The sequence below is a fragment of the Ranitomeya imitator genome, chromosome 9, assembly GCF_032444005.1.
Source record: "Ranitomeya imitator isolate aRanImi1 chromosome 9, aRanImi1.pri, whole genome shotgun sequence".
Lineage (NCBI taxonomy): Eukaryota > Metazoa > Chordata > Amphibia > Anura > Dendrobatidae > Ranitomeya > Ranitomeya imitator.
Window position 1 is genome coordinate 124,509,006 of NC_091290.1, and position 18,947 is coordinate 124,527,952.

At 40.1% G+C, this 18,947-nt stretch overlaps 1 protein-coding gene across 1 annotated transcript in view; it reads right to left on the minus strand.

Moving 5' to 3' along the window:
• Positions 1–428: 428 nt before the first annotated feature.
• VAT1L (vesicle amine transport 1 like) overlaps positions 429–18,947 on the minus strand; it is a 56,170-nt gene continuing 37,651 nt past the window's right edge. The window contains exons 5-9 of the mRNA XM_069738847.1: positions 17,478–17,581; positions 14,597–14,652; positions 11,908–12,102; positions 9,487–9,570; positions 429–5,204 (exon numbers count right to left, since the gene is read on the minus strand). Coding sequence (XP_069594948.1) covers positions 5,106–5,204; positions 9,487–9,570; positions 11,908–12,102; positions 14,597–14,652; positions 17,478–17,581 — 538 coding nt within the window. The 3' untranslated portion in view covers positions 429–5,105. The remainder of the gene's footprint in view (positions 5,205–9,486; positions 9,571–11,907; positions 12,103–14,596; positions 14,653–17,477; positions 17,582–18,947) is intronic.

Sequence of the window (18,947 nt, forward strand, 5' to 3'; positions counted from 1 at the left end):
TGCAACTTTTCAGCACTAAAAGTTATAAAATCTCTTAAAATTTTGCACATTTCTCTTTGATTGCCTACAAAAAAAAAACAAAACAAAAAGAAAATGCCAGATAGCTTACTCCAGTCAGGGACTGGAGTAAGATGCATTAAAAAAAAAAAATGAGACATTTGAAAAAGTGGCGTTTCAAGGATCAAAAACAAAAAACAACAACAAATCAACAAAGGAAAACAACTTAAAAAATGGTGTAAATCTTGAGAGTACAATGCGCAAATACTAAAACAACTAATAAAGATCAAATTACTCCAGAAAACTGGAGAAACAGGAATGACGCGGGGGTTCAAACATATTTTTTAAAGACACTCGGTTATCACTAATCGAGACACAAGAGACCTTAGTTTTAGGTGAAATCGACAAAATAACGACACAACTCCCACGCGTTTCTATGCTGATCTTTTTTTAATTATATATGGTATTTTTTTCATGTAAACAGTTTTGTAGGCACACGGTAACAAAAGCTCTACAACAACAAACACGACCGAACAAAGTTTCGCTCCTTTTCACATTGGCCTTGGTTGCAGACTGTACAATATTAAGGCAAAACAAGGAATAACAGGAGTCAATAAGAGAGGAACGATTCGGAACTTGGTATCTGGCGTAATATGGACCAGCGAGCAATACTATAAGTTTTACAGCACATTGTGATCCAATCAATTGGAGGACCCTTAATATCTACTAGTAATTGTCATGCTTGGGGGGGGTAGGTATGTTAGGCGATAGATTTAGAAATGGTGAAATTGTGGGTTTACTTTCATTCTTGAGTCATTAAAGTTTATAGCGCTTTTTCCATTGTGTTTCTATGTGCCCCCTAATTTCAAGAATTGGAGCTTTCACGCTTCCCAGTAGAATGCAAAATGATTAAATTAAGAAATGAGATGGGATAGTCAAGTTGACGGTATTTCGATAAGACCCCTCATCTATTGTGTGACATGTTGGCTGAACCTACCAAATTTTTGCGGGAGGCCAACCATTTCATGTACATGGATGTTTCCTGACTTAAGTCTCCGTACACATTAGCCGAAACCCCCCCCCGGATAATGGTAGACTCATCCGACAGTCTACTGTGAATGGTGCCCTGCCTACTCTCCCTGAAATATGATGTCAGAGCAGATAATAATACAGAATGTCTGATTTTGTTTTTGGCAAGATAAGCTGCCACCAGGTTTCTGGCAGCGACTTTCTCCTAGAGAACACAGGAGAGCTTCCGGATAAACAATGGTTCAGCTGATAGATATTTATTGTGTATAGAGCCCCTTATTCGCAAAGGGAAAAAGATCAGTCAACACGCCCCATCCTTCCTCCTAACAAGCCATAAGCATCCATCGGAGGAGTGCGGCGTTGGCTTATTCAGTAAGGCATACATGTGTATGGGATGGTCAAGAGGAATGGATGTCGGGCAAAACCGTATCTTAAGGTCTATGACTACATTAATAGATACTGGGAATTTTAAAAGGGGTATTCTGGGTTAAAAAAAAAAAATTATCCCCCATCCATAACGTAGTCGATAACTTCTAGATCATTGGAAGCCAACGTCTGAGACCCCCGCCATTGCTAGAATTGACATGTATAACCGATGCTCCATTCTTACTGTCCACAGCGATCGGACCCCCAGCAATTACTTCTGATAACTGAAATACCCCTAGAAATATAAAATAACAGACTCGCTGCTGCACTTTTAAAAATATTAAAAAAAAAGTCCCGATTTTAGTCCTAAGTTTCCATAGTCAGCGGCAAAACATGGTGCCATCCCTGTGGTCATGTAGATAAGAATAATCCATATATTTGCCCCCCAAATATAATAGGTCTTAGGATTTTAGCAAGGTTTACACTGCTCTGGGAGAAATGTTAGAAATACTGACTCCAGGATTGCGACTGTAAGGCTCCTGTACACATTAGACTAAAGTTACCCTAACCTGATAACGGCAGACCGTCTAATTATCCATTTATGATGGAAATTACAAGGTGATAATGGCTTGAAAGCTAAAATCCAGATCCTTGTAGGGGGGTATCTAGAGAAAATGCTAAGGTAGTATTCATGCCTGGGCCTTGGAGGCTGAGGGAGCCTAAAGGCTCCTCCACCATGAAGAGAGAGACCACTTTTATAAATGATGCGGTAGGTGGGGACCCCATTGTGCTTTGGGGTCCAGGAGCTTCAAGTTATGTCTTTACAGATGTCATAGAATATATATTAATACTGCTTGGTATATACCAGTAATGAATGTTTATTTTTAGTGAAAGACACTGAATATTCCCTAAAAGAGGCTTTACACCTACAGGTCCATTTTTTATGAGGAATTAAAGGTCTGACTCCGGCCTAGCTTCTTATCTACTGTAAGAGCTTAACCATCTGGGTTATAGGGATATGTTACCTTACTATAGACTTTAATATCTAGTTGCCAGGCAAAACATTCCTAGAAACCAGTTGGTCGAAAATCACTCAAGAGTAATGTGCACACAACGTCTTTTTCAGGAGGATTCTACCTAGAACTCACCTGAAGAAGCACTTGAAAAAGGCTAAACATATGTAAAGCAATGTCAAAATGACATGGTGTTCACATGCTCAGTCTTCATTAACAGCTTTTAACTGCGTCAGGTTTGAAAAGCCCAGAAGTGGCTAAGAGAAGATACCTGACCATTTTTCAGATGGCTTTCAGTCGGAAGCCACTCACCAGTTTAAATATATAGTTGAGAAAAAAATTGATGATGGCTGCAAAAACATTCGGAAGCAGATACTTCGGGAACAACATCCCCGACATCTAAAAGATGTTGCGTGCCTTTACCCCAAGCATACAGCTTAGGACGGAATTGGGAATGAGTTTAGGCCTGAGAAATGCCAGAGGTCCTCTTGACATTATTTTTTTTTGTACAAATAGATATCCTACCCTCACAATATGTCAAGAAGTAGAGCTGCACAAAATGTTTCACGCTCTTCGATTCTGACATGTACTTTAGTCCTCAGTGGCAATTTTCACTTCTGCTGATGGCTTCCTTGGAGCCCCTGGCATTTACTAGGACCGGCAATGTCATGGTGTTATGGCATAATACACATGATGGTTTGCGTGATAAATTGTAACTAGGTGTCATGTGACGTCATGTCGTTGAGGGACCTAATAAACGCCTTAGGCGCTATGGATACTTGGCAGAGGATGGACAAGTGAAGACTGCCCTGGTGGGCCGGATTGGAGTGGACCAAATCTTTTTGCTCACCTTTGTAGAAGCTGTGGGGGTTACTGGTGGAATTCCTCACACCATAGAGCTATTTTAGATCTCCTTGTCCCTTCCTGTGAAATGGGGGAATCAAAATGGCCCTGACAGAAGCACAAGAAAAGCTAATTCAGCTATATACAGTGAGGACCATGGCAAATGGCGCCAAAGATCATAGCTTCTTGAACCTCTGAGAGTATGACCCTGGCAACAATTGAAATGTGACTACACTTTCTGGTTCTGAGAAAACTGTCCTTTAAGCATGTGTTGTCAACAACTGTCGAATCCTGACATTTTGACATTTCCTTTGAATGTTAACTTTTTTCCCAATTTCCAAATACTGAGATTTAGTAACCCGTAACATTACTAAAATACTGAATTTCTTTCAAAGGATTTTCATTACAGACACTTTTACATTACCTTAAAGAAACACTACAGGAAAACACCGTGTTATCTTGTACATGGCTCTGTGGGGGTGGAGCCTGACAGAGGAAAGATAGAAATTATGCCCCACCCTCCAAGAGCTCTGCACTACATAAAACCTAGTGTATCAGTTTTTCCTAGAGCGTTCCATTAAAATCGACATACATAAATAAAATACAGATGTCTGTTGTTATACAAACAACACAGACTCACAGGATTTTACGCCACAAGAGTATAAAAAACAAGTGTGACAAAAGATCGTAAAATTATCAGTCACTATATGTCTACAAGTCACCTTCTTGTGTCAAGTTCTTAAAAATTCTATTCCTCTACTATTTTCCCCAAAAATGGCATGATCCAGATTTCAGAATGACAAATTTATCTAGGGTCAATACATGGAAAAGGGGGCTCATAACTAATTGGCCCTTTATTTTGATGCAGGTATTGGCCACTTAGGGCATGAAGGTATAAAATTTGTTTTACGCTCCGTCTCCATTCAATGACCCTTGAGACAATTCTACATCCCTTTGGTACCAATGGTGAGAGTAGTCATGTGGAAAAAAAAGTTGCCCATCAGGACTAGCCCATAGGAGATAAAATGGCAGCAGGACTAGCCCATACGAGATAAAATGGCAGCTAGAGGCATTTATTGACTAGTGACTTTAGGTGGAAAATTTTTGCTAATCGTATTAAAGCTTTAAGTTACTTATGGCAAACAAGGATGAGGTATTTTTGCAGAGGAAAAAAATTAGACATCGTTATAAAAGTGACCTCAGGTGTCTGAGAGACTACTTTATGTAGAAGGTCCAAAAATGCTTCTACTTTAGGCCTTGTTGCAATGAAGATGTGACCATCAGGTGATCTACATTGAAAAAATGAGATAAGGCTCTTGGCACTTTCCTGACTCTTGGGGCTTCCGAGGGTCTATATACTGTGGAATAAAGGTGACGCGGATAACTATATGGCACAACAATAGAACATAGTAATACTGCTAAAGGGTTGGCACTTGAGTTAAGGTGGCAGTGGGGCTCACCGGCAGCGTTTAGTCGTTGACCCTGGCTTGGAAATCTGAGGCAGGCTTTAATTTAACAGGAGCTTTAAAAAAAATCAGCACTATATATGTCAGTATGGTTCTTATTCAATAACTGTACTAAGCTCCCTAGTAGCAAGGGGGTGAAGGGTCCATATATAAGTTGTAATGATATTTTTCCTGCATCTTTAAAATGTATCACAAGCTTATTTCACACATCGCTACACTTACTAAAGGCTGCCAAGTGGGCACTTACTGCCACAATATACACAACGGTTTATACAGTAGCTCAGCTCACTGCAGACAAAAACAACACACAGTGTACTACAGCAAGTTTGTTCACTGATGCACAGAAGAGAGTTTTTTCCATCTTTGAATCTTTCAGTCGGCACAACCTCTATCACTGGATGAAGGGCATCCTTTCCTTATTTTCAGTGTCGCCCTCATGGTCTTCTTCTTCCTCGCCAGCCTCACTGGTTTCTGTACTGTCGTTGGCCATCTAGATAAAAGCAGAAGTTTAGTGCGCAGAGCTCGCAGAAAGCAGAAGTTTAGTGCGCAGAGCTCGCAGAAAGCAGAAGTTTAGTGCGCATAGCTCGCAGAAAGCAGAAGTTTAGTGCGCATAGCTTGCAGAAAGCAGAAGTTTAGTACGCAGAGCTCGCAGAAAGCAGAAGTTTAGTGAGCAGAGCTTGCAGAAAGCAGAAGTTTAGTGAGCAGAGCTCGCAGAAAGCAGAAGTTTAGTGCGCAGAGCTCGCAGAAAGCAGAAGTTTAGTGAGCAGAGCTCGCAGAAAGCAGAAGTTTAGTGCGCAGAGGTCGCAGAAAGCAGAAGTTTAGTGCGCAGAGCTCGCAGAAAGCAGAAGTTTAGTGAGAAAAGCTCGCAGAAAGCAGAAGTTTAGTGCGCAGAGCTCGCAGAAAGCAGTTTAGTGCGCAGAGCTCGCAGAAAGCAGAAGTTTAGTGAGCAGAGCTCGCAGAAAGAAGTTTAGTGCGCAGAGCTCGCAGAAAGCAGAAGTTTAGTGCGCAGAGCTCGCAGAAAGCAGAAGTTTAGTGAGCAGAGCTCGCAGAAAGCAGAAGTTTAGTGCGCAGAGCTCGCAGAAAGCAGACGTTTAGTGAGCAGAGCTCGCAGAAAGCAGAAGTTTAGTGCGCAGAGGTCGCAGAAAGCAGAAGTTTAGTGCGCAGAGCTCGCAGAAAGCAGAAGTTTAGTGAGAAAAGCTCGCAGAAACCACTGATCCATACACATATCTAACACTTAAAGAGAGACCACTGTTTTAATTTTTATTTAATAAATCAATAGTACTCATGAAAATAAGCAACTTTGTAACATATCTTGTCAGAGAAATCTGCTTCTTTTTCCTCCTGGACTCTCAATTCACAGGTAAAATCTGTAAAACCCGTATACAGCGAGGACAGATTTTCACATTACAGATATACCAAAGAGCAGTTAGTGCTTTTAAAATTCTATGGAGAGCAAAGAAGGCAGGAGCTAAAGACCCCTAGAGCAACATTAGGAGTACCAATTGTCATCTCCTATCAAAGCAAAGGAGAAATTTGTATTCATGGAAAACAGAAATTAATCGGTTGATCTGAGAATGATAGATCAGTCCGAGAGAAAGAAATAGATTTTTCTACTAAGATATATTACAAAGTTTATTATTTTCAAATGTACTATTGACTTATATAAAAATTAAAATAAAAAAGCTACCTTAAAGTATAACTGTACCAAAACCCATAATCCATTAGACCGTTATTTTGTACTATTTTTTTTTCTTCATTTTTTTGAGTATTACTAGATGTTTGTTTGACCTCCATTTTATACCATATGATGAGTTATTTTAAGTTTTGAAGGTCACAGTCAGCACTCAGGATAATAAAATGCCAAAAAACCCAGAGGAAGTCCCCAGAACGGAAACCAAATCTATTGGGCCTTATAGACCTGGTGTTACTATCATTGTATGTTTGCACCAAAAGTGCCCCTAATAATGCTTCTAGGGAACATTGCCTAATTCTAGTATCAATAGGGCCTAATTCACAAGATCAATACCAAAAGAGTGTCTATTGCCTTTCTGCACCGAGTACTCCTTCTAGAAGTTCCACCAAGGGGTTCCAAAAGGTCCCTTTGTCCAATAAGTGAAGACCAATACTATTAAAGCTTCATGATAGCTGGGGCCCTTTTGGAGATTTTGTACTGGGACCCACAATCTTCTAATTACCCCACTGCTTAGGAGGTTGGAGTCAGTATGACCTTTCCAGTGTTTCTCTGACTTTCTTCAAAGGGTTATTCCCATCATCGTAGATGGATAGTCGGATAGATCTTGTAAAAACAAGCACTTTTGCAATTTACTGCTTATTAAAATTTGCAGCCGTTCTTGAGCTATTAACATTTTTTCCTTTGTTTACAGCTTGTTGCCTAGGATACCGACCACCGGTGCTGCCTAGCTTGTAATTACTGCGCTGAAGCTGTCACGAATTAAGAGGTAACATCGTGCATCAGGGATCCTGGCCAGCTTCAAAATAGTGCTTACAAGCTCAATTAAGAAAAGAGCTTGTAAGCTTTGTGCATGTTCTACTGTCTAGCAGAGGTGGTCGGTCTCCAAGGTAATGAGCTGTAAACAAAGGAAAAATGTTAATATCTCAAGAACGGATGAAAATTTTTAATAAGGAGTAAATTGCATAATTACTTGTGTTTACAAGCACTATCCAACAATATCTATTTATGAAGATGGGAAAAACCCCTTTAAGTATGGTACATTTGCCAACTGATAATTGTCTTTAAAAATGCCCCAAGGGATTAAAAACCATGAGGAACTTGGGAAACTTAACTAGGATATAAGGACGCCTGTTAGAGGACTATTAAGATCTATACCGATTGTTAGAACAGAAGACCGGGCATGCGTGCTTGACTGCCGCTCTACTGAATGTCCTCAATGCCATGGTCCTTTAAGGATTTATGAGTCAATAGAAGGTGGTCCTCTGTTCAGCATCCTCCTCTTGGTCAATGTATAGAGATGTTACAAAGAGCATCTCTCACTTTGGAGGACCTATCCTGTGTAATACTTAATGTCTCCTGCGGAGGCGCTGCAGAGAAAAGTGCCAGGTTTCCAATGAGATGAGAAATGGGAATCCTAGCAGATGGAAACTTTGTGATCGACTCAATGCCAGCGGATAGTTAAGAGGATGCACATACCATATGCTATGTAGAACTCAGGCCAAAAGAACCTTCAGGACCCCCACAGTCATTTGGGCTTTAGAGTTGGTTGGAGACTGAGCAGCAGCAAGCATATTAAGTAATTTTAGTTTCTGCAGTGCCAGATGGTGGGCACAGCACAGCGACAGTACATTAACTATTTAATTTTTTTTCTTTTTAAGGAACAGACGCCAGGAGGATAATTGGTAAAATCTTCTTTTGTTTGCATACTGTAGCAGCATGTGGTAATATCACACTCCGTATCAACAGTGTCAGCCCGAATTAACTCAACGGCACAACTCAAAGGAAGATTCATTCTATATTCTATTAACATAAGCCCTCTGAGGTTGGTCATACTGGATTCTTGGTTTATGGGAGAAGGCGGGAGAAAGCATTATTCACATCATAGGCTTTATCAGCCACAGGCTAACACCGCAGGCTGCTGGATTTTCACGGCTAAATCCATGGTGGAGCAGAGGAGAGATAGGGATGAAATATATCCTCGTCATCTCATTGTGAGACGTTTTGAACCGGGAAAAAATATATATTATGTGACAACTAATGGCCTGCACATAACAATTGTCAACCAGACAACTGGACCGAAAATCGGCAATAATGCAAATTTTATAAGGTCTAATTATGGGGGCGACAATGCCAATGGGCACTTGTATTTCTGTTCTAGTGGTTATTACAGCACCACGTATTCAGACAACAGGTGAGAAAAAAGTTCTAGACTAAAACTTTTATCATTGAAAAAAAATTAGATCCTTACTAGAACTGAGATTCCTGGTTCTCCATCCATGCCAAAACTTCCTCAACCATGGCAAGTAGAACTCTGAGTGGAGCTTTTATTTGGCCGTTTACATCAGTGCGAAAGGTCGCCATAAGCAATAGACTAAACTGAATCAATATCGGTTGGATCAACGACAGCGTCATGCCCATGTGGGTCTCCTGACTTTTCGGTGACAGATGATTTTGAGAAAGATAAATGACAGGCAGTTTGAATATTAATGTCCGACCCATTTGTTTTTCAGGAGATAAAGCCACTGCCAAACCCTTTTGGCAGTGGCCTTCTCCACTCTCTTCTTTGAAAACACATGAGTGATCGACCAAGATGAATGTTTATGTGTATGGAGGAGTTAGGAGATAGTAATTTTGTGTGCAAAATCCAGCTATAGATTTAGACAATCACCATTTTATCTTCCTACAGAAAAAGAGACAGACGCTGTCCATTGTTTCTATGTCATATCCATGGGCAGCAGAGAACCTTCAAGTGAAGCTCTGGGGTATGGAGCGGGCACATGGCAGTCAATTTTTCTATAAAGTGGCCAACCCCTTTGAGATCAGTGTTACCAAATGGTCCTTCAAAAGCGCCAAATTTCTCTGGATAGGTAAAAAAAATTAGGACATCCCATGGCTAGTTCTAAAGATCCTGCTTAATGAGGGATCCATTGTCAGGATTTTATTTCCTCCCTTGAGGTCTGCTCTGCAACTTGGCTTAATCAGGATGGCTCTTGTGAATAACCACAAGTCCACCCAAAAGCCTAAAATGTGTCTGCTGCTAAATAGGTCACAAAAATAGTTCGGAGAAATTAGTACTTACCAACGGAGTTGGAGCCTTTTCCACATCTAATATCAGCTTTCCAATGTTCCCTCTGTCATGGATTCTCTGCATTGCCTCTTTCACCTGGAAGCCCCCCAAAAAACAAAAATATTTGATCAAAAAAATAAATATCTAATGTTAATGACATTATAAAGTCTTATTTCACCAGGAAATCTCATAGAAACCCAGGAAGCTCAGATTACTGATCCTGTTTATGCAACTAAAGAACTAAGCAAAGCGAACATTGTGGTCCTAAGTGAATTTCTTCTGCAACGGCTTTACAAGGTCATAAATGTCTGGTTTTGTCTCCTTTACCATTACATTGTGATGTAGGGAAAATTGATTCTCCTTGAAAAGCGGAGACTTATAGGCACGGCAATGATCTCTAAAAGTTATGCAAAATAGCTTTCCTCTAAGAAGAAGAAAGCTGGTTCTTAGAGGATATCCAGCTTTTTTCACCCTGTGGGAGAGCTTGTTTTTTTCACTCCACACATTCAAAGTGGCTGTGAGACCGAACCAAGGGTTCTTTCTTTCTGTAGGTTTTTCACAATGACCAAGCAAGTGAGGGGGTAAGTCAGAAAATAGAAATATCTACCAATTCTTTATCCTTTGCGGGATGGGTTATTGAGAAGGCGACTAGGGATAAATGGGGTGTACATAGGAATAAAATGTTCATAAGGCTCCCTACATGGCTGGTTTTACCACTTCATACACTCCAATTGAGGTAAAGAGGGCTTAACAGGGTTATCCCCTTTTTTAAAAGTTAAATGCATGTATTGGGGGTTAAAAAAATAGTTTCTGCAATTGGTTTTCTTGAAAACTTTTACACCTTCAGGATTTAACAGGCTATTTCTTTCCTAGCACACTGAACTTTGATGTGGTTTCGGATTTTATTCCTCTTTGAGGATTTTTTTTTTACTTAAATAAATGTATTGGGCAAAAAAAAATAATTTCTGTAATTGGGTTTCATTCAAACTTTTACACCTTTTGGATTTAGCAGTCTATTTGTTTCCTAACATATTGAACTTTAATGTGGTCATAAGTCAGCAGACAGAAGCTCCGAAAACGACTATATATGAACATTTTATTCCTATGTAGACCCCTACTCCGTCAATAGTCGGCAAGGCAGAACTTTGATCTCACCCTTGTAAATCACTGTTGTGACTCCTTTACACTTTGTACATCGGGAGGATCTCCTTATGCATACCTCCAAGGAATGCCACACTATAGGTATGACCGAAAGGCTCCTACATGAAGTATACTTTAGGAGGACCAGCGAGATGTTCTACACCATTAGAATAGGATGCCTAGACTATTCTCTATGTATATCATGCTATTGTATAAAGACTGCGGCACAATTCTCAGAGTGGTGTGCCGTCTGTATACAACACGATTTAATATATTTTTTTTAAAACCGTAACTAAACTTTCAGATTTTTTTTTTATATAATTTTGCCCACCATGGAAAGTTATGAAACTTTGCAAATTACTTTATTAGGTGACTTGTCTTCATTCTTGTAAAATAGAAAAAAAATGAATATAAATGGCTTCCAAACCTCGACTGCCTTCATACTCATTAATACTCATTTGGAGTACAGATAATGGCAGTGCTGTCTCACTTACTTTGGCGATAAGCAGAACATTCATGCTTACTTTGCACAACATTCAGAGGAGGAAACAGGAGCTGACCCATCACTGCCATCATCTGTACTCCAAATGTGTACAGGATGATATCACTACAGTGAAGGCGGCAAATAAACTGGTGAAAAGCTGGGGTTTGGAAGCCACATGCGTGCCATTTTTTTTACAGGATTAAATGAAAAATAAATAAAATAATAAAGTGATTTGAAAAGTTTCATAACGTTCGATGCTGGAAAAAAATATTTTGTTATTTTTGAACAGATTCCCCTGTATTGAACACCACTGCAGTATAGAATGGAATACGCAAGAAAAATTGGCCCAAAGTGGTCATAAAGACACTGCCTTGGCCTGCATTGAGTGACTGGGAGATTATCTGTAAATGAGAGGTTTAAGAGGAATGAAGTAAAAAAAACTGTAATAGGACATTAGGGTCTTATCCAAGTAACCACAGGGAGAACCAAAGCAATGGTCCTCACCTGGTGTTGTTGACCACAGGCTTACATCTGCTGCAGACCCACGGCTAAGGTAACATCAGAATTGGAATGAATGGGTTAATTCTACGTGGCCGAAGCTCTATGCCTAGATGTCAAGTATGTTTTACAAATATCAAATACTTAGGAGATGGGTTGAAGAAGAATGGAGAAGAAAATATCAAGCAGCATCCTAGACGCTCATTGCAATGTTCTACTGAGAACCAACATTCCCTATGATACAGGCAAGATCTAGGTATGGTGGACACCTCTACGCATGGCGGTTAATGTCAATGACATGATGAAGATACCTCTTCCAATGCCCACAATGAATCCACCAATGGTTTGATCTTCTTCTGATTGTACAAATCTAGAAGCTTGTCTACAACGCCTCTTATCACACCGGCTCGTCCTTGCTTGAACAGTAGGTTGAGCAGCGAGAACCCAGACATAACTTTGTTCTCTTCATATAATTTGATGGGGTTGACTTTTTCCACTTGCCACCACTGCAAACATAAACATTTTAGGTGTCAGCCCTGAAAATTTCACCTTACATATGTGAAGTTACAGGTGTCATTGTAAGGAAATAATGGTTCCCCATTTTTGTGCCTCATCAAAGAAGTATTCCCCATCCTAACATCTGGGGGCAGAGGTGGCACCAATGGAGTCTCGACTTGCGCCAGTATGAATGAAATTTGACAAGCAAGCATATCTTATTTTCTGAACTTCTGCAGATGTAAATGGAGAAAGATGAGCATGGGCAGTCAATTCTTTGTTTATGGATTCACATTCTCGAGATGAAAAAAGACACAGGTCCATCAAGATCAACCACTTATTATGCATTATTGTTAGATTATTTACAGTGCCTACAAGTAGTATTCAACCCCCTGCAGATTTAGCAGGTTTACACATTTGGAATTAACTTGGCATTGTGACATTTGGACTGTAGATCAGCCTGGAAGTGTGAAATGCACTGCAGCAAAAAAGCATGTTATTTCTTTGTTTTGTTTTTTTTTTAAATTGTGAAAAGTCTTTTCAGAGGGTCATTTATTATTCAACCCCTCAACCCACCAGAATTCTGTTTGGTTCCCCTAAAGTATTAAGAAGTAGTTCAGGCACAAAGAACAATGAGCTTCACATGTAAGGTACCTTTGCTTTCAAAGCGTCATGTCAAGGCTCGTCTACAGTTTGCTCATGATCACTTGGAGGACTCTGAGACTGACTTGTTCAAGGTTCTCTGGTCTGATGAGACCAAGATCGAGCTCTTTGGTGCCAACCACACACGTGACGTTTGGAGACTGGATGGCACTGCATACGACCCCAAGAATACCATCCCTACAGTCAAGCATGGTGGTGGCAGCATCATGCTGTGGGGCTGTTTCTCAGCCAAGGGGCCTGGCCATCTGGTCCGCATCCATGGGAAGATGGATAGCACGACCTACCTGGAGATTTTGGCCAAGAACCTCCGCTCCTCCATCAAGGATCTTAAGATGGGTCGTCATTTCATCTTCCAACAAGACAACGACCCAAAGCACACAGCCAAGAAAACCAAGGCTTGGTTCAAAAGGCAAAACAAGGTGTTGCAGTGGCCTAGTCAGTCTCCTGACCTTAACCCAATTGAAAACTTGTGGAAGGAGCTCAAGATTAAAGTCCACATGAGACACCCAAAGAACCTAGATAACTTGGAGAAGATCTGCATGGAGGAGTGGGCCAAGATAACTCCAGAGACCTGTGCCGGCCTGATCAGGTCTTATAAAAGACGATTATTAGCTGCAATTGCAAACAAAGGTTATTCCACAAAATATTAAACCTAGGGGTTGAATAATAATTGACCCACACTTTTATGTTTAAAATTTATAAAAATTTAACTGAGCAACAAAACTTTTTGGTTTGTAAGATTTATGCATCTGTTAATAAATCCTGCTCTTGTTTGAAGTTTGAAGGCTCTAACTTATTTGCATCTTATTAAACCTGCTAAATCTGCAGGGGGTTGAATACTACTTGTAGGCACTGTATAACCCACAATACCATTGGTTAATAGAAAAGCATTCAGACCTTGTTTTTAAATGTGGTCTGCCATTACATCCACTTGGGGTCGGGCATTCTACACTCTGACTGCTCTAACTGTAAAGAACGCTTTTAGCTGACACAATCACCTTTTTTCCTCACGTAATGACTGTTCATTGGTCATTAGTATGGTCTTAGGAAGGAATAAGTCATGTGCTAGTCCTGTGTAATGACCACACATGTATTTATACATATAAATTAGATTTGCTAGGAGGCCTCGTTTATCTAAGCTAAACAAGGCCAACTTATCTAACCTCTCACATTAGGAGAGACCTTCCATGCCGTGTAATAATCTAGTAAAACCAACTCTTGTCGATATCCCTTTTAGGATGTGGAGCCCAAAGCTACATCCCTAGGTTATGTGGGTTATGGATACAGCCCATCAATGTCTACTTAGTGGCACCCCAACTATTGGGGCTGATCCCTACGATGAAGCCTTCTTTAAATTTTCCCTCTAGCAGTTCCTCTTCTAGAATTTCAATTTTCATTGCTCCTTTGTTCTAGATTTTATTGTGGTTCTACGCAATCATACCATAACCAAGGGTCAACTGGACATCTGTCATCATTTGTGGTGGTGCCATTTTGAGAACCTTTTGAAGGTTAACATAAAACCTTTCCAAATATAGAAACAGTACTACATGTGGACCAACAGTACTACATGTGGATGGAATTTATGTGGCAGTATGTACAGCCAACATCCCGCTGTAACTGCCTGAATCAAAAATATCTTCGATCCCGGAGGCCATGTAAACTTTTTGATGCCATGGTGAGCAGTGATTATGGCTTCCTGGGGTCTAGACGTAGAAGAGGAGGAGGTTCCCCACAACATTCTATTTTATGAGTGTATTCTATATGCTTTATTCATTCTTTAGAATCTTCATATCCAACATGAAATAGTGTAGATACAAGTAATTGATAATTGTTGACACTCACTGATTTGGCAAAACTGAAGAAGCTTTTTGTTTCACCGGTAACCATATTAGATGAACCTGTAAAGAAACACTTCATATATAAGATCATATGTACGCATGAACAGAAACTCCTCTTGTCTATAAACTCTGACAGGTATGACAACTCCAAAAATGTAAAAGTACATCTAAAAAAAAAATCAGGAAAATTGTTGAGTTACTCTACGACACTTCCAAGAATTTATGTAGACTAATCTTGGCTCCTGAATATCTAAAGTGATGGATAAAGAGCATAAAGAGTTACCACACTGAGCGGCTGTGTGAAATGCTGAGTCATTGGGAGTGTGGAATTAGCCCTACTACGTATGGCTTTGAAATCACGCACTGAATGGTATACAAAGAGATGAACTAGACAGCTTGCAAATCTCACTCTGCAAACATTTTTTTTTAATTCTCTTCATGCTGGGATCCGGCCGCGACATTGACAACGCTTTCAATATCTGCTATGACACGTGACGTTTACACGTAATGCCATGTAGATGAATGGGCGTCTTATCAGGCCGGGGCTTCTGCTACGCATGCGCAAGGTATTTTGGCGCATGAACCTCCTGTACCTTATCGCTAGCGATCATAGCGATTTATCATTCCTGTAACGTCCAGGTGTAGCCCAAGAACAAGTCAAGTTTAAAAGTGACCCAGTGGGTACGAGCTCATTCTGTATTTGGAGGCCTGAACATGTCCCTCTGTGGCATGTCCTTCATCTGCCATGTTACTTGCTAGATCATGGTAATTAGCTCCTGACAATGAAGTAGTTAATTAAAGGACCAATAAGAATGTGCCAAGTATAGAGTGATAACTTGAAAATTAATACACCGCTAATTAGAAAACAATTCTTTGGCAATTATATCACGTAGTGGGCGGTGTCTGTATTTTGCAATGTGAATATTAACACAGATTTAATTTAGCAGAATTTCAAAATAATGGAATTTGACATAGTAAAATGATTCAAAGGGAACAGGACACTGAGAAAAACAGATGCGTCTTTAACGCTAAACCGTAGGGAACGATTTATTATTTTTAGCCTGTTTTTCATTAGCGCCTTATTCTTCATTTCATTTTCACCTAAACTCAATTTCATATCTGTTAGACTATTTTTTATGTTCTTCAATGTGGGGGCGAGAGATATGCAGATGTTTTCGGGTGATTCATCAATCACAACTTTTTAAAAAGTTATAAAGATGGGCACAAATGTACCCCAGTCTCTATCTTACCTCCCCAAATTTTTTTTGTACGACTGAAATTTTGTGACATTTTAGCGGACTTTTTTAGGGCTATTACTTTACATTGACATTTTAACTTCAAGGAGGTAAAGTTGTGGAATTATGGAAATCGTAGGATGGATAGACACGGTAATGATCTGCAAATTATGAAGAAAAAGGAGACAAAGTTTTCAAAACTGGAGTATGAACGTCACATGAACTTACAGCATTGGCTGCTACCAATGAGGTTACTAATGGTTGTCTGAGTAATGTTCTGCTGCGCTACATGCACTTGGACATAGTCATCATCAAGATCCTCTGCTGGCAGCTCCCTATGCAATTGCTGACCAATGAAATCCCAGATGTACTCAATGGATGAAATGAGATGCTGCAGCCATGGGAGAACGTTTAGGCCATGCAGAATTCTCACAGTAGCACAAGCAACATATGGCCTCAGGTTGGAAAATTGCTCCTGAGACACTTTGGACCAGATCCATGTAACAGCAAGATGTTAATGTGCCTGGAATGAAGACTAGAGGGTTCCAGATATTGTTCATCATGTCACCCGACACCATAATCCTGGTGTGATGTTCCCTTGTTTAGGAATCTTTATGGCGATGCCCACGTGGTCTTCAAACTAATCTCTGGCTGTCATTGCATCTAAGACAAAAGCAAGACTCGTTACTGTAGAGGATAGACCTCCATTTCAGCCTCCATTGCCATCTTGCTAGGCGCCATGATAGCCTTTGAGAGCAGTGGCGTGAGGTCAATGGACACCTGTAGCTGAACGTCTCACTTGTTGACCAATGTCGTGCAAACGCCTTCTGATGGTTTGTATAGACACTGTGACGCCTTAGGCTTGGTATGAGATGTACCATTTCACTTGTAGTACTGAATGGATCAATCGTGGGACCAGTGAAGAGTCCATTTCTCAAAGGTGTCCCAGGAGTCGATTTTTGACACAACACTATGCTGCATCTTGCCTGTGCTACTGTGGCAGCTTGTGTGGCCTAAACGTGATACCATGGCTGCAGCATCTCCAGACTTGTTTCCTATCGAGCACATCTGGGACGTCATTGGTCAACAACTGCAAAAGGAGCTGCCAGACGCGGATCTTGATGATTTGCCCAAGTGCATTCAGCGTGGAAACCTTCCTCAAACAACCATTAATAACTTTATTGATAGCAGCCAGGGCTGTAAGTGTGGGGGTTTCTGCATATGATGCTCATAGTCAATACTGAATAAATCAAGATTTTTTTTCATTAGTAGCATGTCTATCCATCCTGTAACTCAAATTTTCCTTCTCGGTGTTGCAATGAGAGTGTAGAGTTTAAAAGCAAAATAACGAGAATTTTTGATTTGCGCAAAATTCATAAATCAAGTGCACAACTTTGGAGAATTTGTTACAAAAACCTCAACAAACACCACAAAAAACAAGTGACTCAAAGAAAAATGCAAATGATTACCTGGACCTAATGTATTTAATTGCCCTCTGGAAATCTAAATGGATTTTGCACTGATAAAAGCTAAGGTAAAAATCACATTTGCCTAGGGCTCCTTACTGATTTCAGAGCATTCCCATTCATAAAAGAAGTAAATATAAAGGAAGAAGTGCATTAGTCTGAATAACAGAAATATCCAACCTACCATATAAAATATACGTTCCCAGTGGTTTCAAGAGGCCAATTCCTTTTCCAGTGTTTTCTCCACATAAGCAATCGAGTACAATGTCTACTCCTTCTGGTGAAATTCTGGATGGTATAAACAGAAGTTCATGTATATCTCTGTTGATTTCTGTAATGTAATGTCTTATACTATGCCATGTGATTATATGTACACTCTCACAACTCTGTAAAATTTTGTGAAGTGCTGCATGTGTGTGCGAGAGATTGGTGATGTGTGGATCAATACATTTTGTAGGACATATGCTCTTGTTAAAACATGTTCAGACAGGATGCCACTGTAGCAGAAGGAATATCTAAAGTGATAGATGTAACGCACAAATAGTTACCACACTAAGCTACTGGGTGAAATGCTGATTAACTGGAAGAGGGAAATTAGCGTTACCATAGATCTGATAGCATTGTATTTGAATAATAGGGGTAGGGTGTAATAAGCTGAGACAAAATACCACTGAGTAGCAGTTGAAATATCAGATATGATGTATGTAGCACATAAAGAGGTGCCACACTGAGCGGCTGTGTGCAATACTGAGTCATTGGGAGAAAGGAATTAGCGTTATCATGTATTTCTCTGCCCCATGGATGAGTATAGATAGTCAGTTCTTGGAAGAACCATGGATTTGAAGGGATTGTATTTGAAAAATAGGTATTGCTTCACCTCCAGGTGTAACATGCTCAGACAGGATACCACTGAGTAGCATAAGAAATATCTGAAGTGACTGATGCAGTGCATAAAGAGTTGACACACTGAGCTGCTGAGTGAAATGCTGAATCTTTGGGAGAGTGGATTTAGCGTTATCACGTATTTCTCTACTCCATCAATATGTATAAAGAGTCAGTTCTTGGAATCCTGATGAATTTTCTGGGATTGTATTTAAAAACAGGGATAGTCCTGGCAAATACAGAACTGTTAACAGCTATAGCTCAGTCAGCAGCTAATGGATCAGCGTGTAGGACAAGCTATTAGGACTCTTGAGTAATTGATAAGTTGTTATTAAAGGCTTACTGTATGGATCCTTGGTTGACCCCATCCAAACTGCAAGTCAAAGCAGTTTTTCCCAAAATAATAAGTTACCCCTATTCATAGGGTAAGGGATAACTTACTGACAGCTGGGATGTCCAGTAACCCAAAGAGTGGGGCTCTGTGCCCTGCCTAAATAAAGTGTTTGTTGAACATGAGCACTTCCGCAAAACATTCACTATTTAGTGGAAGAAGCCGATGATGGTACTCGGATATCTACGGCACTGGCATAGAGACTGAATGGAGCAAGGCATGATGGCTTTCTTTCGAACAGTTTTGATCTATCTGCCCCATTTTTTTAATCGAGATTCCTAGGATTCATTAACTTGTTGTTTTTTTTTTTTTCTTACGACCAGGAAAAGAAAATTTCCTGACCTAAATAATGCAACTCCTGTACTTAGCTTTGAAAATTAG